The sequence below is a fragment of the Pristiophorus japonicus genome, chromosome 8 (assembly GCF_044704955.1).
Source record: "Pristiophorus japonicus isolate sPriJap1 chromosome 8, sPriJap1.hap1, whole genome shotgun sequence".
Lineage (NCBI taxonomy): Eukaryota > Metazoa > Chordata > Chondrichthyes > Pristiophoridae > Pristiophorus > Pristiophorus japonicus.
Window position 1 is genome coordinate 28731379 of NC_091984.1, and position 23594 is coordinate 28754972.

Consider the following 23594-nt stretch of genomic DNA (forward strand, 5'->3'; position numbering starts at 1 on the left):
GAGCCTGGTTGGAGAGAGAGAGAGAGCCTGGGGGAGAGAGAGAGCCTGGGGGGAGGAGAGAGAGAGAGAGAGAGAGCTGGGGGAGGGAGAGAGAGAGAGAGAGAGGAGGAGAGAGAGAGCCTGGGGGAGAGAGAGAGAGAGAGAGAGAGAGCCTGGGGGAGGGGGGAGAGAGAGAGCCTGGGGGAGAGAGAGAGAGAGAGCCTGGGGGAGGGAGAGAGAGAGAGAGCCTGGGGGAGAGAGAGAGAGAGAGCCTGGGGGGGAGAGAGAGAGCCTGGGGGGAGAGAGAGAGAGCCTGGGGGGAGAGAGAGAGAGAGAGAGCCGAGGAGAGAGAGAGAGAGAGCCTGGGGGAGAGAGAGAGAGAGCCTGGGGGGGAGAGAGAGAGCCTGGGGGGAGAGAGAGAGCCTGGGGGAGAGAGAGAGCCTGGGGGGAGAGAGAGAGAGCCTGGGGGAGAGAGAGAGAGAGAGAGCCTGGGGGAGAGAGAGAGAGCCTGGGGGGGAGAGAGAGAGAGCCTGGGGGGGAGAGAGAAAGAGCCTGGGGGGAGAGAGAGAGAGAGGAGGGGAGAGAGAGAGAGGGGAGAGAGGAGAGAGAGAGCCTGGAGAGAGAGAGAGAGAGAGGAGAGAGAGAGAGGAGAGAGAGCCTGAGGGAGAGAGAGAGAGCCTGGGGGAGAGAGAGAGAGAGCCTGGGGGGAGAGAGAGAGAGAGAGCCTGGGGGGAGAGAGAGAGAGAGCCTGGGGGAGAGAGAGAGAGAGCTGGGGGGCGAGAGAGAGAGAGCCTGGGGGGAGAGAGAGAGCCTGGGGGAGAGAGAGAGCCTGGGGGGAGAGAGAGAGAGAGAGCCTGGTGGGAGAGAGAGAGAGAGCCTGGGGGGAGAGAGAGAGAGAGCCTGGGGGGAGAGAAAGAGCCTGTGGGGGAGAGAGAGAGAGAGATAGAGCCTGGGGGAGAGAGAGAGAGAGCCTGGGGGGAGAGAGAGAGAGCCTGGGGGGGAGAGAGAGAGAGAGCCTGGGGGGAGAGAGAGAGAGAGAGCCTGGGGGGAGAGAGAGAGAGAGCCTGGGGGGAGAGAAAGAGCCTGGGGGGAGAGAGAGAGAGATAGAGCCTGGGGGGAGAGAAAGAGAGAGAGATAGAGCCTGGGGGGGAGAGAGAGAGAGCCAGGGGGAGAGAGAGAGCCTGGGGGGAGGGAGAGAGAGAGGGAGCCTGGGGGAGAGAGAGAGAGCCTGGGGGGAGAGAGAGAGAGCCTGGGGGGAGAGAGAGAGAGCCTGGGGGCGGAGAGAGAGAGCCTGGGGGCGGAGAGAGAGAGAGCCTGGGGGGAGAGAGAGAGAGAGCCTGGGGGGAGAGAGAGAGAGCCTGGGGGGAGAGAGAGAGAGCCTGGGGGGAGAGAGAGAGAGAGCCTGGGGGGAGAGAGAGAGCCTGGGGGAGAGAGAGAGAAAGCCTGGGGGAGAGAGATAGAGCCTGGGGGGAGAGAGAGCCAGCCTGGGGGGGGAGAGAGAGAGAGAGCCTGGGGTGGGGGGGGGGGGGGAAGAGAGAGAGAGCCTGGGGGAGAGAGAGAGAGAGCCTGGGGAAGAGAGAGAGAGAGAGCCTGGGGAAGAGAGAGAGAGAGAGCCTGGGGAAGAGAGAGAAAGAGCCTGGGGAGGAGAGAGAGAGAGAGAGCGCCTGGGGGGAGAGAGAGAGAGCCTGGAGGGAGAGAGAGAGAGCCTGGAGGGAGAGCGGGGGGTGGGGGATGGGGGGGTGGAGAGAGAGCCTGTGGAGAGAGAGAGAGAGAGAGAGAGAGAGAGAGAGAGAGAGAGAGAGAGAGAGAGAGAGAGAGACTGGGAGGGGAGAGACATGGGGGCGGGGGGATCGGAGGGGAGAGAGGAAACTCAGGGAAGATGGATCACGTTCTTACATTGGAGTGGATGAAATCCAGAAGTCACAACACTGTCACTATTCACTTCATACCCAATAAACCTGTTAACAATCCGTACACAATGCCCCATCTATGGTGGGGTGGGGAGGAACACTGCTGCAAGCAACCCGGGAGACAAATCATGGGCATCCAGAAAGATCGGCTAAGATCAGGTAAGACCTTACTTTTCATGACGGTATTTAGGGCAGGCAGTAAATGGATCTTAGTGATCAAATTTGCATTTTTGAGGCCGTGGGCAGTAATTAATTTTTTTAATTCAAATTTGCATTTCTGGGCAGTAAGTGGGCAGTAATATGATGAATATCGGGCCCATTTACCCGTTACATCTGTAACATTTTCCAGTCTGAAAAAAGGTCATCAACCTGAAACGTTGACTCTGTTTCTCTTTCCACAAATGGTGCCTGGCCTGCTGAGTATTTCCAACGTTTTCTGTTTTTATATCTTTTGCAGACAAAAAGTGGAGATGTGGGACTAAGCACGACTGCTCTGTCAAAGAGCCAGCACAGGGAGGTTGGGTCGAATGGCCTCCTTCTGCTGTAAGTTTCTATGATTCTATGATTCAATCTATCACCTTCCCACATTGTCCTAGAGTCTCCAGGAATTAAAGATTAATTTCCAGGACACTGCTGCAAGCAACCCGGGAGGCATCAAGAAAAATATGTTTCTTTTATTCACCTTTTTTGAACAATTTCAATTATCAATCATAAAAGATATTGGAGATGGGTAGGAAGGCTGTTTGACTGACAATCAACTAATGAAGAATTTGTTTGTTTTCCAATCGGCATGGGAAGATGGTGAGCCGCGAGGATAGACGGGTTAGACGGCCAATAACAAATGCGTGGGGGCAGCTGGAGGAGGGAGTTCATGTGATGAAACCCCCTGGAATAATGTGATCTAGATTAGTTTTGATTGCCTAAGGAGGTCGTATGAGCAAGGAGATGGAGCAGATTGATTCCAGCACGGGAAATGCCATGCCATTAACGATTTAGACAAAGGAACTGAATGTAATATCTCCAAGTTTGCAGATGATACTAAGCTGGGTGGCAGTGTGAGCTGTGAGGAAGATGCTAAGAGGCTGCAGGGTGACTTAGACAGATTAGGTGAGTGGGCAAATGCATGGCAGATGCAGTATAATGTAGATAAATGTGAGGTTATCCACTTTGGTGGCAAAAACAGGAAGACAGAATATTATCTGAATGGTGACAGATTAGGAAAAGGGGAGGTGCAACGAGACCTGGGTGTCATGGTACATCAGTCATTGAAAGTTGGCATGCAGGTACAGCAAGCGGTGAAAAAGGCAAATGGCATGTTGGCCTTCATAGAGAGCGGATTTGAGTATAGGAGCAGGGAGGTCTTATTGCAGTTGTACAGAGCCTTGGTGAGGCCACACCTTGAATATTGTGTACAGTTTTGGTCTCCTAATCTGAGGAAGAACATTCTTGCTATTGAGGGAGTGCAGCGAAGATTCACCAGACTGATTCCCGGGATGGCAGGACTGACATATGAAGAAAGACTGGATCGACTAGGCTTATATTCACTGGAATTTAGAAGAATGAGAGGGGATCTCATAGAAACATAAAATTCTGACGGGATTGGACAGGTTAGATATAGGAAGAATGTTCCTGATGTTGGGGAGGTCCAGAACCAGGGGTCACAGTCTAAGGATAAGGGGCAAGCCATTTAGGACCGAGATGAGGAGAAACTTCTTCACTCAGAATTGTGAACCTGTGGAATTCTCTACCACAGAAAGTTGTTGAGGCCAATTCACTAAATATATTCAAAAGGGAGTTGGATGTGTCCCTTACGGCTAAAGGGATCAAGGGATTATGGGGAGAAAGCAGAAATGGGGTACTAAAGTTGCATGATCAGCCATGATCATATTGAATGGTGGTGCAGGCTCGAAGGGCCGAATGGTCTACTCCTGCACCTATTTTCTATGTTTCTATTCCATGAGGTTGGGGGAGGGGAATTTGGAGTTTATAGCACCAGTATATTGGTAGTGATAGGATGGATGAGAGCGCTTTATACAGATGCCCTTAAACACATGTGTGGAGTGCATTTTAATTTCCTTACCTCTTCTAATATTGATGATGCATCATTCACAATTCTCACCCAAAAGTGCAGATCTATTCCATCAGAATGAGTGTTTAGCACTTTTGGAAGCTGAAAAGAAGATAAAGCATGTTTATATACTTTTATTTTTGTCCCAGAAGCTTAGCTCAGGGTCAAATAGGACACTGAGGTTTCGAACAGTCTGGTTCAGCCTCACCCTATTTCTATAAGCTCCTCCAGCCCTACAACTCCTACCACCCTCCCCTCCACCCTCCAAATCTGGCCTCTTGTGTCTTCGGCCCTCATTTCACCCACCAGTGACAGATAGGCTTTTATCTAGGCCGCATTCACTGGAATTTCCCTCCCTAAACTCCTTCACCTCTCCATTGCCCTCTCCTACTTCAAGACTGTCCTTAAACCTCACCGCTTTGAAAACCCCTCCTGATATCCATTTTTGTCTGATTACATGAAGTACATTGTTAATCTATGCTGTCTGGAAACTATTGTGAATATTGGGATGGAGAAACATTATCAAACCCTATGATACCATGGCAGTTTCACACTGCATTTGTCTTCCCGTTACCAGCTGGGTTATATCCAATTCTAAACTGTTCAGAAAATTAATAAAGGAATAAACAACATAAACATTATTGAAAATAATCAACACTGGGGAGTAAATTAAAAGTAATAATTCTACCTCGAGATTCAGGTAAACATGAAAGCAGGTAGTTCTCAGTCAGGTAACTCCACATAGAATTACCAAACTTATGGTCATCAATACAGATAACTTATACAAGTCAAAAGTACATGTAATGAAGATATTTAGTAACAGGCAAAAAGAACACTACATACTTTCCAGCAATAATAAATGAGCAAAATAATGGACCTACTGCTTGGAAGAGTTTAAAGAAGTCCACATTTGCATAAAGTACATCCTCTACTCTCTGGAGCTGTTGCTGAGAGAGAACACACATTCCACTCAGAACGGTACGCAATCCTCGGCGACTCAAGAACATGATGAAACGGTCCAGGAGGACCTGGCTACATGCTATGTCCTTGAGGGATAGGTCTGGAACGCCATAAGCAAACTGGAAATAAAACAAACCAAGAACATTTACAAGCAGTGTTACCTTTAGCTTACATTTCCCAAATACTTCATACAATCTATTCTTCATTAGCAAACACCAACATGTGTGTATCCATGTTCAGGGCCTATATACAGTAAAAAGTATTTTTGCACATACTATATAAAAGTAGATGCTATATATTTTGGGAGCGGAAGATGGTTAGGTGCTCTGAAAGTTCAAATGTTGTCGTTTTGAGAGTATCAGGGTCTAAATACTTTCTGTATGAATAGTGTTCAGATTTTATGATTTGAATTTTACAAGTTCTTGGATACAAATGGAAACTATTCCATACTCTGTTGGCCGGCCTCCCACTGTCTGTAAACTTGAGCTCATCCAAAACTCTGCTGCCTGTACCAAATCCCGTTCATCCATCAACCTGTGCTCGCTGACCTGCATTGGCTCCTGGTCCAGCAATGCCTATTTTTAAAATTCTCATCCTTGTGTCCAAATCTCTTCATGACCTCACCCCCTCCCTATCTCAGTAACCTCCTTCAGCCGTACAACTCCACCAAGATCTCTGTGCTCCTCCAATTCTGGCCTTTTGCGCATCCCCAATTGTCATTTCTTCACCATTGGCGGCCGTGCCTTCAGCAGCTTAGATCTTAAGCTGTGGAATTCCCTCCCTAAATATCTCTGCCTCCCTCTCCTCCTTTAAGTCACACCTTAAAACCTACCTCTTTGACCAAGTGTTTGGTCATCTGTCTTAAAATCTCTATGTAGCTCCACTACGTTAAAAGCACTGTATAAGTGCAAGTTCTTGTTGACTTGTGCTTTGATGCAACTATTTTCTTTAAACAAGTTCAATCGAGTATATTACATCTCGGAATGATCTGGAGAGCAATGCAGAGATATGATAAAGTAGCCCTTGTACAAGGATGCACCAGCTCTCCCAGTTATGATGTTCTTTGGGGTATATCTATCATGAATTGAGCAGGATTGGGTGGGGAAGAGAAGTACTATAAACGTGCAGTGACCAGAAATTCGTTACCTAGTCACATCAATGGTTTTTTTGTAATCCGTATAAAAGTGATGCTAATCAATTCCCCTTCTGATACATTCCTCAGCACCCCTTAAGAACATTCAAATGGGATCAGAAATTCGAACAACAAATCTGAGCCTAACTTCTCCAGTGCTGTACCCCACTGTGACACATTGCCACAATCCCATCCATAACATTTTCCATCGATCTTAATCAATGAAATTGCACGTCTCTCACAGAGTTGCTTGCTTTGGACAAAAGCAACTCATGAAGTTTACCAAGCTCACAATTCCTACCGCTGAAGTCGACGAATACTTGGTAACCAAGCAACCGACATCAGAAGCTTGTTGATGCAATTGGTTTAGTCAGAGAGTCAAGGTTAACTTTGCAAATATTATCAATGTATCATCCTTCAACCTTACTGAAGACACAGAATGTTGTGATCCTATTAATCTAATGAAAGCACACAATTGTGTTGCTGTGCATTTGCTGATATCTAAACTTCAACAAATATTTTAGGACTAATTATAGTTCACTGTCTGTGCAATGGGATTACTGATGTGTCAAAAGATTAATTGTGAACATCTTCAACAGACTGGTCAAATATTTTAAGATGTTAAAAGGGCAGGATGTTAAGAGCTATGATGTTATTAGTTGAAATTTATCCAACTTATTTTGTTTTGAATCATTTTTGCTTTCATTGTTCCCTTGCCTCATTCTCCTTTCCCGCCCAATTGAAAGCGATGATCAGAGCCACAGCTCCTGTGGGAAGGTTCTGCTCAGTGAAACAGCTGCTATGGAGCACACACCCACCTAAAGGGAGATGTGGGTTATGTGGTTGCCTCCCTGTTTTTTCCAAGGTACCCAGCCAACAGCACAGTAATGTCATACTGAACTCCCCAGGCAGGCTGCAGTGTTGGCCTCCCAAGCACTCTAATATACCCTGCTATACTCCATTGATATCAAGCATTGGATTTTTAATTTTCACTTAGATGAAATGTTAAAAAACGTTTTATACTTACAGATTGCCTTTTTTTAAAAATGAATGCAGTAACATTCTACTTTGAAATATTTGGAGGTCTACTTAACGGAAGAATCTAATTTAAAAATCTTGACTCGTCTGGTAATTATTCAGCTATATAGTTATAGATAGCTTGATTTTTGATTATTTAATAGAATCAGAAATGTTAATAGCAAACTGTCTATAACATTTTTGAATGAATTATTCAGATCTGGGAATCTGTCTACAAGTGGGGATGAGGGCCAGACTGAACCATAATCCTAGAATGAATGGTCTGGATCTCTGCAATTGTTTTATATTAGAGGAAGAGGGCAAGGTAATAATGGGTAATACCTCTCACAACAGAGTCTGACGCTGGGAATACTGAACGATTAGAAGAAACTCGTAACTGTAGTAGTAAACAATGAGAAGGAATGCAGCAGACTTCAGGAGAACACAGACAGATGGGTGAAATAAAGAAAGACAGACTTGCATTTATATAGCGCCTTTCACGACCATCAGACGTCTCAAAGCACTTTACAGCCAATTAAGTACTTCTGGAGTGTAGTCACTGTTGTAATGTGAGAAACGCGGCAGCCAATTTGCACACAGCCAACTCCCACACACAGCAATGTAATAATGGCCAGATAATCTGTTTTTGTTATGTTGATTGAGGGATAAATATTCGGCAAGACACCGGGGATAACTCCCCTGCTCGTCTTTGAAGTATTGCAGCAGGATCCTTTACGTCCACCTGAGAGAGCAGATGGGGCCTCAGTTTAACGCCTCATCTGAAATACGGCACCTCCGACAGTGCAGGACTCCCTCAGCACTGCACTGGAGTGTTAGCCGAGATTTATGTGCTCAAGTCCCTGGAGTGGAACTCGAACCCACAAACTTCTAACTCAGAGGCGAGTGCGCGACCCACTGAGCCACAGCTGAAATTAACAAGAGAAGAGTGAAGTGATACATTTTGATAGGAAGAATGAGGAGAAGCAATATAAACTAAATGATACAATTTTAATGGGATTGCAGGAACAGAGAGAACTGGGAGTGTAAGTACACAAATATTTGAAAGTGGCAGGACAAATTGGGAAGGCTGTTAAAAAAGCAAATAGGATCCTGGCCTTTATAAATAGAGGCATAGAGTACAAAAGCACCTTTATAAAACACTGGTTAGGCCTCAGCTGGGGTATTACGTTCAATTCTGGTTAGCACACTTTAGGGAGGATGTCAAGGCCTTAGAGAGGGTGCAGAAGAGACTTACTATAATGGTACCAGGGATGAGGGACTTTAGTTACAGGAAGAAAGTAGAGAACCCAGGATTGTTCTCCTTAGCGCAGAGAAGTTTTGGTAGAGGTGTTCAAAATCATGAACGGTTCTGATAAATAAGCAGGAACTATTTCCAGTGGCAGAACGGTTGGTAACCAGAGGACACAGATTTAAGATGATTGCCAAAAGAAACAGAGGCGACATGAAGAAACATTTTTTTTTAACACAGCGAGGTGTTGTGATCTGGAATGCACTACCGGAAAGGGTGGTGGACGCAGATTCAATAGTTACTTTCAAAAGGGAATTGGTTAAATACTAGAAGTAGGAAAAAATGTACAGGGCTATGGGGGAAGAGCAGGGAAGTGATACGAATTGGATCGCTCTACCAAAGTGCCGACACAGGCACAATGGGCCGAATGGCCTCCTTCTGTGCTGTATCATTGTATAAGAATAGGAACTATTCGGCCTTTCGAGCCTGCTCCACCACCTTCTACCTCAACTCCACCTTCCCGCACTATTCCCTTATCCCTTGGTTCCCTTAATATCAATGTATTGTTGTACTGTGCACCAATCAGGAATACAGATATGTTCTCGAAAATCCAATTCAGTGTTAAGCAGCATATGGGACTGGAGACACAGCACCAAAGGTAGGTGTTTTATTTCAAATTTTAATGGACGTTTAATTTGTGAAATATTGAATCCCTGGTTGTCTAGTGGGAGGAGGATGTATATGTGAACAAACTGTACAGGAGACAGTCCCACTAACCCCAGCTACACGTGGTCTGGCACAATGGTTAGTATGCATTTAGGTTCCCTGGCAGTTAGGGATGGTGCGTTATTTGTAATTGTCCATATTCTGATAAAGTTGAGGGAGGAAAGAAAAGAAAGGAACAGACAGGAAAAGAATATGGAAAAATAAAAATAAAATAAATTTATAGCATCTATCTTGACCTCAGGTTCCCAAAGCACTTTACATAGAAACATCAGTAAGTAACCTTAGCATTATTGTTGCCAAATTAAGTTATTCTAGGGGTTAAGTCATGGCAGGAGAGCTCAGACACGTGTTATGCTCCTCCTGTACTATGTGGGAAGTCAGGGACGTTTCCAGTGTCCCTGACGACTACATATGCGGGAAGTGTATCCGGCTGCAGCTCCTGACAGACCGCATTGCGGCACTGGAGCTGCGGGTGGATTCACTCTGGAGCATGAGCGGTGCTGAGGATGTCGTGAATAGCATGTTTGGTGAGTTGGTCTTACCGCAGGTAAAGGTTACACATCCAGATAGGGGATGGGTGACCAACAGGAAGAGCAGTGGAAGGAAGGTAGTGCAGGAGTCCCCTGCGGTCATCCCCCTGCAAAACAGATACACCGCTTTGGGTACTGTTGAGGGGGATGACTCATCAGGGGAGGGCAGCAGCAGCCAAGTCCATGGCACCGTGGGTGGCTCTGCTGCACAGGAGGACAGGAAAAAGAGTGGGAGAGCTATAGTGATAGGGGATTCGATTGTAAGAGGAATAGATAGACGTTTCTGCGGCTGCAACCGAGATTCCAGGATGGTATGTTGCCTCCCTGGTGCAAGGGTCAAGGATGTCTCAGAGCGGGTGCAGGACATTTTGAAGGAGGAGAATAAACAGCCAGTTGTCGTGGTGCATATAGGTGCTAACGATATAGGTTAAAAAAAAAATTGGATGAGGTCCTACAAGATGAATTTAGGGAGCTAGGAGCTAAATTAAAAAGTAGGATCTCAAAAGTAGTAATCTCAGGATTTCTACCAGTGCCACATGCTAGTCAGAGTAGGAATCGCAGGATAGCTCAGATGAATACGTGGCTTGAGGAGTGGTGCACCAGGGAGGGATTCAAATTCCTGGGACATTGGAACCGGTTCGGGGAAGGTGGGACCAGTACAAACTGGACCGTCTGCACCTGGTCAGGACTGGAACCAATGTCCTCGGGGGTGTGTTTGCTGTTGGGGAGGGGTTAAACTAGTATGGCAGGGGGCTGGGAACCTATGCAGGGAGACAGAGGGAAGTAGAATGGGGGCAGAAGCAAAGATAGAAAGAAGAAAAGTAAAAGTGGAGGGCAGAGAAACCCAAGGCAAAAAGCAAAAAGGGCCACATTAGCAAAATCCCAAAGGGGCAAAGGGTGTAAAAGACAAGCCTGAAGGCTCTGTGCCTCAATGTGAGGAGTATTCGGAATAAGGTGGACGAATTAACTGTGCAGATAGCAGTTAACGGATATGATGTAATTGGCATCACGGAGACATGGCTCCAGGGTGACCAAGGCTGGGAACTCAACATCCAGGGGTATTCAACATTTAGGAAGGATAGACACAAAGGAAAAGGAGGTGGGGTGGCATTGCTGGTTAAAGAGGAAATTAATGCAATAGTAAGGAAGGACATTGGCTTGGATGATGTGGAATCTGTATGGGTGGAGCTACGGAATACCAAAGGGCAGAAAACGCTAGTGGGAATTGTGTACAGACCACCAAACAGTAGTAATGAGGATGGGGACAGCATCAAACAAGAAATTAGGGATGCGTGCAATAAAGGTACAGCAGTTATCATGGGCGACTTCAGTCTACATATTGACTGGGCTAACCAAACTGGTAGCAATGCGGTGGAGGAGGATTTCCTGGAGTGTATTAGAGATGGTTTTCTAGGCCAATATGTCAAGGAACCAACTAGAGGGCTGGCCATCCTAGACTGGGTGATGTGTAACGAGAAAGGGCTAATTAACAATCTTGTTGTGCGAGGCCCCTTGGGGAAGAGTGACCATAATATGGTAGAATTCTTTATTAAGATGGAGAGTAACACAGTTAATTCAGAGATTAGGGTCCTGAACTTGGGAAAAGGTAACTTCTATGGTATGAGACGTGAATTGGCTAGAATAGACTGGCGAATGATACTTAAAGGATTGAAGGTGGATAGGCAATGGCAAACATTTAAAGATCACATGGATGAACTTCAACAATTGTACATCCCTGTCTGGAGTAAAAATAAAACGGGGAAGGTGGCTCAACTGTGGCTAACAAGGGAAATTAAGAATAGTGTTAAATCCAAGGAAGAGGCAAATAAATTGGCCAGAAAAAGCAGCAAACCTGAGGACTGGGAGAATTTTGTAATACAGCAGAGGAGGACAAAGGGTTTAATTAGGAGGGGGAAAATAGGGTATGAGAGGAAGCTTGCCGGGAACATAAAAACTGACTGCAAAAGCTTCTATAGATATGTGAAGAGAAAAAGATTAGTGAAAATAAACGTAGGTCCCTTGCAGTCAGTTTCAGGTGAATTTATAATGGGGAACAAAGAAATGGCGGCCAGTTGAACAAATACCTTGGTTCTGTTTTCACGAAGGAAGACACAAATAACCTTCCGGAAATACTAGGGGACAGAGGGTCTAATGAGAAGGAGGAACTGAAGGATATCCAAATAAAGCGGGAAATTATGTTAGGGAAATTGATGGGATTGAAGCCCGATAAATCCCCGGGGCCTGATAGTCTGCATCCCAGGGTACTTTAGGAAGTGACCATAGAAATAGTGGATGCATTGGTGATTATTTTCCAACAGTGTATCGACTCTGGATCAGTTCCTATGGATTGGAGGTTAGCTAATGTAACACCACTGTTTAAAAAAGGAGAAAGAGAGAAAACGGGTAATTATAGACCGGTTAGCCTGACATCAGTAGTGGGGAAAATGTTGGAATCAATTGTTAAAGATGAAATAGCAGCACATTTGGAAAGCAGTGACAGGATCGATCCAAGTCAGCATGGATTTATGAAAGGGAAATCATGCTTGACAAATCTTCTGGAATTTTTTGAGGATGTAACTAGTAAAGTGGACCAGTGGATGTGGTGTATTTGGACTTTCAAAAGGCTTTTGGTAAGGTCCCACACAAGAGGTTGGTGTGCAAAATCAAAGCACATGGTATTGGGGGTAATGTACTGACGTGGATAGAAAACTGGTTGGCAGACAGGAAGCAGAGAGTTGGGATAAACAGGTCCTTTTCGGAATGGCAGGCAGTGACTAATGGGGTGCCGCAGGGCTCAGTGCTGGGACTCCAGCTATGTACAACATACATTAATGATTTAGATAAAGGAATTGCGTGTAATATCTCCAAGTTTGCAGATGACACTAAACTGGGTGGCGGTGTGAGCTGTGAGGAGGACGCTAAAAGGCTGCAAGGTGACTTGGACAGGTTAGGTGAGTGGGCAAATGCATGGCAGATGCAGTATAATGTAGATAAATGTGAGGTTATCCACTTTGGGGGCAAAAACACGAAGGCAGAATATTATCTGAATGGTGGCAGATTAGGAAAGGGGAAGGTGCAACGAGACCTGGGTGTCATGGTTCATCAGTCATTGAAAGTTGGCATGCAGGTACGGCAGGCAGTGCAGAAGGCAAATGGTATGTTGGCCTTCATATCTAGGGAATTTGAGTATAGGAGCAGGGAAATCTTACTGCACTTGTACAGGGCCTTGGTGAGGCCTCACCTGGAATATTGTGTTCAGTTTTGGTCTCCTAATCTGAGGAAGGACGTTCTTACTATTGAGGGAGTGCAGCAAACGTTCACCAGACTGATTCCCGGGATGGCGGGACTGACATATGAGGAGAGATTGGATCAAGTGGGCCTTGATACACTGGAGTTTAGAAGGATGAGAGGGGATCTCATAGAAACTTATAAGATTCTAACAGGACTGGACAGGTTAGATGCGGGTAAAATGTTCCCGATGATGGGGGAAGTCCAGAACCAGGTGACACAGTCTTAGAATAAGGGGTAGGCCATTTAGGACTGAGTTGAGGAGAAACTTCTTCACTCAGAGAGTTGTGAACCTGTGGAATTCCCTACCGCAGAGAATTGTTGATGCCAGTTCATTGGATATATTCAAGAGGGAGTTAGATATGGCCCTTACGGCTAACGGGATCAAGGGTATGGAGAGAAAGCAGGAAAGGGGCACTGAGGGAAGGATCAGCCATGATCTTATTGAATGGTGGTGCAGGCTCGAGGAACCGAATGGCCTACTCCTGCACCTATTTTCAATGTTTCTATGTTTCTATAGAAACATAGAAAATAGGAGCAGTAGTAGGCCATTTGGTCCTTCGAGCCTGCACCGCCATTCAATATGATCATGGCTGATCCTCTATTTCAACACCATATTCCCGCTTTCTCCCCATACCCCTTGATGTCTTTTGTGTCTAGAAATCTATCGATCTTCTTAAATATATTCAGTGACTTGGCCTCCACAGCCTTCTGTGGTAGAGAATTCCACAGGTTCACCACCCTCGGAGTGAAGAAATTTCTCCTCGTCTCAGTCCTAAATTTCCTACCCCGTATCCTGAGACAGTGACCCCTTGTTCTAGACTTCCCAGCCAGGTGGAACATTCTCCCCACATCCAGTCTGTCCAACCCCGTCAGAATTTTATACGTTTCAATGAGATCCCCTCTCATTCTTCTAAACTCTAGTGAGTACAGGCCTAGTCGACCCAATCTCTCCTCATACGACAGTCCTGCCATCCCAGGAATCAGTCTGGTGAACCTTCGCTGCACTCCCTCTATGGCCTTTCTTAGATAAGGAGACCAAAACTGCACACAATACTCCAGGTGTGGTCTCACCAAGGTCCTGTATAACTGTAGTAAGACATCCTTGCTCCTGTACTCAAATCCTCTTGCAATGAAGGCCAACATACCATTTGCCTTCCTAACTGCTTGCTGCACCTGCATGTTTGCTTTCAATGACTGGTGTACAAGGACAGCCAGGTCCATTTGTACATCGACATTTCCCAAGCTATCATCATTTAAATAATACTTTGTTTTTATGTTTTACCTACCATAGTGGATAACTTCGTGTTTATCCACATTATACTGCATCTGCCATGTGTTTGCCCACTCACTCAACCTATCTAAATCGCCTTGCAGCGTCTTTAATCCTCCTCACAACCCCACCTAGTTTTGTGTCGTCAGCAAACTTGGAAATATTACATTTGGTTCCCTCATCCAAATCATTTATATATATTGTGAATAGCTGGGGCCCAAGCACTGATCCCTGTGATACCCCACTAGTCATTGCCCGCCACCCCGAAAAAGAGCCATTTATTCCTCTGCTCTGCTCCCTGTCAGTTAACCAATTTTCAATCCATGCCAGTATATTACCCCCAATCCTATGTGCTTTGATTATGCATACTAACCACTTATGTGGGACTTTATCGAAGGTCTTCTGAAAATCCAAATACACTACATCCACTGGTTATCCCTTATCTATTCTATCAGTTACATCTTCAAAAAACTCCAGTAGGTTTGTCAAACACGATTTTCCTTTCATAAATCCATGTTGACTTTGTCTAATCCTGTTGATATTATCTAAGTGTCCCATTATCACATCCTTTATAATAGCTCTAGCATTTTCCCTACTACTGATGTTCGGCTAACTGGTCTGTAGTTCCCTGTTTTCTCCCTCCCTCCTTTTTTAAATAGTGGGGTTACATTTGCCACCCTTCAATCTGCAGGAACTGTTCCATAATCTATATAGAAACATAGAAACATAGAAAATAGGTGCAGGAGTAGGCCATTCGGCCCTTCGAGCCTGCACCACCATCCAATAAGATCATGGCTGATCATTCCTTCAGTACCCTTTTCCTGCTTTCTCTCCATACCCCTTGATCCCCTTAACCGTAAGGGGATATCTAACTCCCTCTTGAATATATCCAGTGAACTGGCATCAACAACTCTCTGCTGCAGGGAATTCCACAGGTTAACAACTCTCTGAGTGAAGAAGTTTCTCCTCATCTCAGTCCTAAATGGCCTACCCCTTATCCTAAGACTATGTCCCATGGTTCTGGACTTCCCCAACATCGGGAACATTCTTCCTGCATCTATCCTGTCCAGTCCTGTCAGAATCTTATATGTTTCTATGAGATCCCCTCTCCCATCCTTCTAAACTCCAGTGAATAAAGGCCCAGTTGATCCAGTCTCTCCTCATATGACAGCCCAGCCATCCCTGGAATCAGTCTGGTGAACCTTCGCTGCACTCCCTCAATAGCAAGAACATCCTTCCTCAGACTAGGAGACCAAAACTGAACACAATATTCCAGGTGAGGCCTCACTAAAGCCCTGCACAGCTTAATTAAGACCTCCCTGCTTCTATATTCAAATCCTCTAGCTATGAAGGCCAACATACTATTTGCCTTCTTTACCATCTGTACCTGCGTGCCCACTTTCAGTGACTGATGAACCATGACACCCAGGTCTCGTTGCACCTCCCCTTTTCCTAATCTGCCGCCATTCAGATAATATTCTGCCTTTGTATTTTTGCCCCCAAAATGGATAACCTCACATTTACCCACATTATACTGCATCTGCCATGTATTTGCCCACTCACATAACCTGTCCAAGTCACCCTGCAGCCTCTTAGCATCTTCCTCACAGCTCAAACCGCCACCCAGTTTAGTATCATCCACAAACTTGGAGATATTACACTCTATTCCTTCATCTAAATTGTTAATATACATTGTAAAGAGCTGGGGTCCCAGCACTGAGCCCTGCGGCACTCCACTAGTCACTGCCTGCCATTCTGAAAAGGACCCGTTTATCCCGACTCTCTGCTTCCTGTCTGCCAACCAGTTCCCTATCCACGTCAGTATATTACCCCCAATACCATGTGCTTTGATTTTGCACACCAATCTCTTGTGCGGGACCTTGTCAAAAGCCTTTTGAAAGTCCAAATACACCACATCCACTGGTTCTCCCTTGTCCACTCTGCTCGTTACATCCTCAAAGAATTTTGGAAGATGATAACCAATGCATCCACTATTTCCATGGCTACCTCTTTTGGTACTCTGGGATGCAGATTATCAGGCCCTGGGGATTTATCGGCTTTCAGTCCCATTAGTTTCTCCAGCACTATTTTCTTATTAATAATCATTTCCTTTAATTCCTCTTGCTCACTAGACCCTTAGTTCCCTTGCATTTCTGGGACATTATTTGTGTCCTCTTCTGTGAAGACAGAACCAAAGTATTCATTTAATTGTTCTGCCATTTCCTTGTTCCCCATTATAAATTCTCCCATTCTGTCTGTAAAGGACCTACATTTGTCTTCACTAATCTTTTTCTTTTTACGTACTTGTAGAAACTTTTGCAGTTGGTTTTGATGTTCCTTGCAAGTTTACTCTCATACTTTATTTTTCCCCTCTTAATCAATCTCTTGGTCCTTTTTTGTTGAATTGTAAACTGCTCCCAATCCTCAGGCTTGCTACTTTTTCTGGCAACTTCGTATGACTCCTCTTTGGATCTAATATGATCCTTAATTTCTTTTGTTGGCCATGGTTGTGCCACTTTTCTTTTTGTGTTTTTGCGCCAGAAAGGAATGTATAACTGTTGCAATTCATGCATGCGTTCCTTAAACGTTAGCCAGTGCCTATCCACTGTCATGCCTTTTAATGAATCTTCCCAATCTACCATAGCCAATTCATTCCTCATACCTTCGTAGTTTCCTTTGTTTAGATTTGGGACCCTAGTTTTGGATTGGACTACTTCACTTTCCATCTTAATAAAGAATTCAATCATGTTATGGTCACTCTTCCCTAAAGGACCCCGCACAACAAGACTGTTAATTAACCCCTTTTCATTGCACAATACCCAATCTAGGATAGCCTGTTCCCTAGTAGGCTTCTAAAAAACCATCTCGTACACACTCCAGGAATTTATCATTCACAATATTATTACTGCCGTCCCCTATATTACCACGACTGTTTGGAGGCCTATAGACAACGCCCACCAATTTTTTCTGCCCCTTGGTGTTCCTTTGCTCCACCCAGACTGATTCTACATCTTGATTTTCTGAGCCAATATCCTTTCCCACTATTGCTCGGATTTCATCCTTTACTAACAATGCCACCCCCTTTTTCCTTTTTGCCTGTCCTTCCTAAATATCAAATATCCTTGGATATTCAGTTCGCAACCCTGGTCACCCTGCAACCATGTCTCCATAATTGCAACTATATCGTATCCGTTTACATCTATTTGCGCTGTTAATTCGTCTACCTTATTACGAATGCTTTGTGCATTCAGATACAGTTCTTTTAGATTTGTCTTTTTAACATTATTAGACATCGTAACATTATTTTGTACTGTAGCCTTATTTGTCGTATTGCTATTTTTTCTTACTTGAACCGTAGTAGTGCACCCTTTTTTTTGTATGCTCTGTCCCTTTCTGCCATAATCTGGTTATCCTTACCACAATCACTTTCCTGCATTGCTTCCTTTTCTTTTCTCTTTAGCATTATAGATTTCTCTCCACTGGGTCCTTCCTCCCCTCTGCCGCCCCCCCTTTATTTAGTTTAAAGCCCTGTCTACCTCTCTAGTTATTCGATTCGCTAGAACTCTGGTCCCAGCATCGTTCAAATGTAGTCCATCCCCACGGAACAGCTCTCTCTTTCCCGAGTATTGGTGCCAGTGGCCCATGAATCGAAACCCACTTCTCCCACACCAACCTCTTTACAACCAATTAAGTGTTTTTGAAGTGTAGTCACTGTTGTAATGTAGGGAAATGTGGCAGCTAATTTGCATATAGCAAGGTCCTACAAACAGCAATAAGGTAAATGATCAGGTAATGTGTTTTTTAGTGACGTTAGTTGAGGGATAAACGCTGGCCACGACACGAGGAGAACTCCCCTGCTCTTCTTTGAAATAGCCATCATAGGTGGTCCCGGAGAGATCAGCGACGAAAGATCGCGGCGGAGGTGCGGCGAATGTTGTAGCGGAGGAGCGGTGAGAGATCATGGCGGAGGTGCAACAAATGAGGGTGCGGGGCCCAGAGGAACCGAGGGCCCAGGGGCAGCATGAGCCAGCCCACACTGCGATATGTGTGCGCACCAGGTCCATGCAGCAGAGCAGGTCTCCAGTCGTCCTGGTTTACCCTTGCCACTGGATAAAGGCCTAGCTCTGGGATCTTTAACGTCCATCTGAGTGAGCACTGTTCTTGGTGTGAAGTGAGACCACTTCTTGCAGATGATCTCACTTATGGCAATAATAGCCCACAACAGCAGCTTTACACTGCTCTTTAGGCACTGGCACCACAGGTCGAGTATAAAGGCAGCAGGACTGCTTCAGTCGCAGAATCGGTTATAAATACATTATGACCTTTGACTTCAGCTGCATCATGAGGCACATTAACTCCTCAGTCTATTTGTATGCTCTAAATCAGCATAAACTCTTCCAGGTGACATCGATCTTTGGAAAGATTCTTTTCATTTAATCACATAGTAAAAAAAACTCACTTTATGTCTAAAATAAATAATCTAAAAATGGATTCCAACAGAAAAGCCACAAGTCAATCCTTTGCGAGCTTCTGCAAATCCTTCGACATTCCAGCCGCTATGTGTGAGACATGAAGATATTGTACTATTTGTTTGCTACATTACTATTCAGGACTTATCCATGTGTCATAACCACAAACACATAGAAATACACACTGGTCAAAGAGCCCTGTCACAAAAATGCTGACAGTTCTTTAGGAACGCTCCAGCTTGAAGCTTTTAATGAAGGTTAAGGTGGTTAAGTCTTGGTCATTTTGAATCACAGCATACGTGGATGTTTTGCATATGAAAAGGTCCTTTAGCACTGTGTTCCAATTTTGTTATTATCCCAGCACTGTCAGTCAGTGCTGCTTCCCACACTGGTGCATTCCATCCGTTAAAGAATTTGGGGCCACACACCATTACCAAAGGAACATTCTGATGCAGATTGCAATTACTTCAGCACTCAGACATTCAGTGGGTGAAGGGCTGCACTGTGTCTAAACTCTTTGGTTAAGGGCGTGCACTGCACTTGCAAATAAATCTGTTCCAGCAGATTCTCATCAATTTTTTAAAAACTTTTTTTTAAACTAGGAAGGATTTGATTACGATTTTCAATGATATAAAAAAGTTCCGGATGAAATTTCATGCAGAGAATTCGATTTTGTTTTAGAATGCAATTGTTTGATAATGCTCCTGTGAAGCGCTTTGGGGCACGTTACTACATTAAAGGCGCTACATAAATGCAAGTTGTTGTTATTGTTGTATGAATCCCTCTATCTTCTCCCTGGTTCTCAGTCTCCCCATTCCATACAGCATTTGCAAACCTTGGTGACCTGCTGCCAGGCTGCTCCTAAGCTCATTCTACACCAGTCACTGGCAGGCACATGGCCCAGGGATGAGCCTTCCTCTGATTTTCCCTTGTACTGGGGGCGAGGCGGGGCGGGGCAGGGGGAGGGCGCGGTGGACGACGGTGGGAGGGGTAATGCACCAACCTAACTTGGTACACCTGAGCATAGAGGTTCTTGGGGCATTGGTGAGTCAAACTCCATGCCAATAAACTGTCTCCCCCACACACTCAATTTCTATTTACATAATGAATATACCTAAATGTTCTCAATCTAGGACATCAGATGATGCTATGAGCCACATTAAGACAGTGATATAATTGGTATTTCGTTTCTGCACAAGAAAGAGTACTCTGGATCAATTGTTACCTTTACAAGGGAACTGGGTCAACATCTGTTGAGACGAGGGTTTGAAATTATAGAGACACATTAATAATTTGATTCACATGGGCATTGTGGAGCTCTTGGCTGGGCAGTTTGAAGGAGTTCACGATTGAGGTTGTCGTATGTACAAAAGACAGAAAGGAGATGAGGAAAAGTGGAGGGCAGAGAAACCCAAGGCAAAGAACAAAAAGGGCCACTGTACAGCAAAATTCTAAAAGGACAAAGGGTGTTAAAAAAACAAGCCTGAAGGCTTTGTGTCTTAATGCAAGGAGTATCCGCAATAAGGTGGATGAATTAACTGTGCAAATAGATGTTAACAAATATGATGTGATTGGGATTACGGAGACGTGGCTCCAGGATGATCAGGGCTGGGAACTCAACATCCAGGGGTATTCAACATTCAGGAAGGATAGAATAAAAGGAAAAGGAGGTGGGGTAGCATTGCTGGTTAAAGAGGAGATTAATGCAATAGTTAGGAAGGACATTAGCTTGGATGATGTGGAATCTATATGGGTAGAGCTGCAGAACACCAAAGGGCAAAAAACGTTAGTGGGAGTTGTGTACAGACCTCCAAACAGTAGTAGTGATGTTGGGGAGGGTATCAAACAGGAAATTAGGGGTGCATGCAATAAAGGTGCAGCAGTTATAATGGGTGACTTTAATATGCACATAGATTGGGCGAGGCAAACTGGAAGCAATACAGTGGAGGAGGATTTCCTGGAGTGCATAAGGGATGGTTTTCTAGACCAATATGTCGAGGAACCAACTAGGGGGGAGGCCATCTTAGACTGGGTGTTGTGTAATGAGAGAGGATTAATTAGCAATCTCATTGTGCGAGGCCCCTTGGGGAAGAGTGACCATAATATGGTGGAATTCTGCATTAGGATGGAGAATGAAACAGTTAATTCAGAGACCATGGTCCAGGACTTAAAGAGTAACTTTGAAGGTATGAGGCGTGAATTGGCTAGGATAGATTGGCGAATGATACTTAAGGGGTTGACTGTGGATGGGCAATGGCAGACATTTAGAGACTGCATGGATGAACTACAACAATTGTACATTGCTGTCTGGCGTAAAAATAAAAAAGGGAAGGTGGCTCAACCGTGGCTATCAAGGGAAATCAGGGATAGTATTAAAGCCAAGGAAGTGGTATACAAATTGGCCAGAAATAGCAGTGAACCCGGAGACTGGGAGAAATTTAGAACTCAGCAGAGGAGGACAAAGGGCTTGATTAGGGCAGGGAAAATGGAGTACGAGAAGAAGCTTGCAGGGAACATTAAGGCGGATTGCAAAAGTTTCTATAGGTATGTAAAGAGAAAAAGGTTAGTAAAGACAAACGTAGGTCCCCTGCAGTCAGAATCAGGGGAAGTCATAACTGGGAACAAAGAAATGGCAGACCAATTGAACAAGTACTTTGGTTCAGTATTCACTAAGGAGGACACCAATAACCTTCCGGATATAAAAGGGGTCAGAGGGTTTAGTAAGGAGGAGGAACTGAGGGAAATCTTTATTAGTCGGGAAATTGTGTTGGGGAAATTGATGGGATTGAAGGCCGATAAATCCCCAGGGCCTGATGGACTGCATCCCAGAGTACTTAAGGAGGTGGCCTTGGAAATAGTGGATGCATTGACAGTCATTTTCCAACATTCCATTGACTCTGGATCAGTTCCTATCGAGTGGAGGGTAGCCAATGTAACCCAACTTTTTAAAAAAGGAGGGAGAGAGAAAACAGGGAATTATAGACCGGTCAGCCTGACCTCAGTAGTGGGTAAAATGATGGAATCAATTATTAAGGATGTCATAGCAGTGCATTTGGAAAATGGTGATATGATAGGTCCAAGTCAGCATAGTTTTGTGAAAGGGAAATCATGCTTGACAAACCTTCTGGAATTTTTTGAGGATGTTTCCAGTAAAGTAGACAAGGGAGAACCAGTTGATGTGGTATATTTGGACTTTCAGAAGGCTTTCGACAAGGTCCCACACAAGAGATTAATGTGCAAAATTAAAGCACATGGGATTGGGGGTACTGTGCTGACGTGGATTGAGAAATGGTTGTCAGACAGGAAGCAAAGAGTAGGAGTAAATGGGTACTTTTCAGAATGGCGGGCAGTGACTAGTGGGGTACCGCAAGGTTCTGTGCTGGGGCCCCAGCTGTTTACATTGTACATTAATGATTTAGACAAGGGGATTAAATGTAGTATCTCCAAATTTGCGGATGACACTAAGTTGGGTGGCAGCGTGAGCTGCGAGGAGGCTGCTATGAGGCTGCAGAGTGACTTGGATAGGTTAGGTGAGTGGGCAAATGCATGGCAGATGAAGTATAATGTGGATAAATGTGAGGTTATCCACTTTGGTGGTAAAAACAGAGAGACAGACTATTATCTGAATGGTGACAGATTAGGAAAAGGGGAGGTGCAACGAGACCTGGGTGTCATGGTACATCAGTCATTGAAGGTTGGCATGCAGGTACAGCAGGCGGTTAAGAAAGCAAATGGCATGTTGGCCTTCATAGCGAGGGGATTTGGGTACAGGGACAGGGAGGTGTTGCTACAGTTGTACAGGGCCTTGGTGAGGCCACACCTGGAGTATTGTGTACAGTTTTGGTCTCCTAACTTGAGGTAGGACATTCTTGCTATTGAGGGAGTGCAGCGAAGATTCACCAGACTGATTCCCGGGATGGTGGAACTGACCTATCAAGAAAGACTGGATCAACTGGGCTTGTATTCACTGGAGTTCAGAAGAATGAGAGGGGACCTCATAGAAACGTTTAAAATTCTGACGGGTTTAGACAGGTTAGATGCAGGAAGAATTTTCCCAATGTTGGGGAAGTCCAGAACCAGGGGTCACAGTCTAAGGATAAGGGGTAAGCCATTTAGGACCGAGATGAGGAGAAACTTCTTCATCCAGAGAGTGGTGAACCTGTGGAATTCTCTACCACAGAAAGTAGTTGAGGCCAATTCACTAAATATATTCAAAAGGGAGTTAGATGAAGTCCTTACTACTCGGGGGATCAAGGGGTATGGCGAGAAAGCAGGAAGCGAGTACTGAAGTGCATGTTCAGCCATGAACTCATTGAATGGCGGTGCAGGCTAGAAGGGCTGAATGGCCTACTCCTGCACCTATTTTCTATGTTTCTATGTAGAAGATGGAAAGAGCGGGCTTGATGGGCAGACTAGCCTTTTCTCATTCCTTATGTTATTATGCAAGGGACATGGTCACAGCAACACTCACCTCTTCAGGCCGCACTTGGGCATTGATCAACTGATAAACAACAGAGTCTGAGAGTCCAATATCTTTGAGTAAAAATGAGGTCAGGGTTTCATCATCCTTCAGAATATCTTTGATTCGAATACCTCTCCCTTAAAATAAAAAAGGAATATTGTGAAAATAGAAACAGAGAAACAAAAGGTCTTCTTGACCCATCAACTTATTTTTTTTACTTTGATAGGTTAATCAGAGGATAAGATTGCAGATCATAAAACCTTACAGCACAGAAGGCCATTTCACCGATCATGCCTATCCTATTAGTTCCAGTCCGCTGTTCTTTTCCCATAACCCTGCAATTTTCTCCATTTCAGGTACTTACTCAATTCCGTTCTGAATTTTATTTTTGAATCTGCTTCCACTACCCTTTCAGGCAGTGCATTCCAGATCATAGCAACTTGCCTTGTAAAGAGAAATGCTTCCTGATCTCACCTCTGGCTCTTTTGCCAATTATCTTAAATCTGTGTCTAGGGGTTACCGACCCTTCTG

General features: G+C 44.9%; 1 protein-coding gene across 2 annotated transcripts in view; it reads right to left on the reverse strand.

The window, feature by feature from the left end:
- The window catches only part of abca4b (ATP-binding cassette, sub-family A (ABC1), member 4b), a 177162-nt gene that overhangs the window by 139551 nt on the left and 14017 nt on the right, over window positions 1-23594 (reverse strand). For both annotated transcript variants that reach the window (XM_070886629.1, XM_070886628.1), the window contains exons 5-7: window positions 23073-23200; window positions 4839-5036; window positions 3970-4059 (exon numbers count right to left, since the gene is read on the reverse strand). In XM_070886629.1, coding sequence (XP_070742730.1) covers window positions 3970-4059; window positions 4839-5036; window positions 23073-23200 — 416 coding nt within the window. The remainder of the gene's footprint in view (window positions 1-3969; window positions 4060-4838; window positions 5037-23072; window positions 23201-23594) is intronic.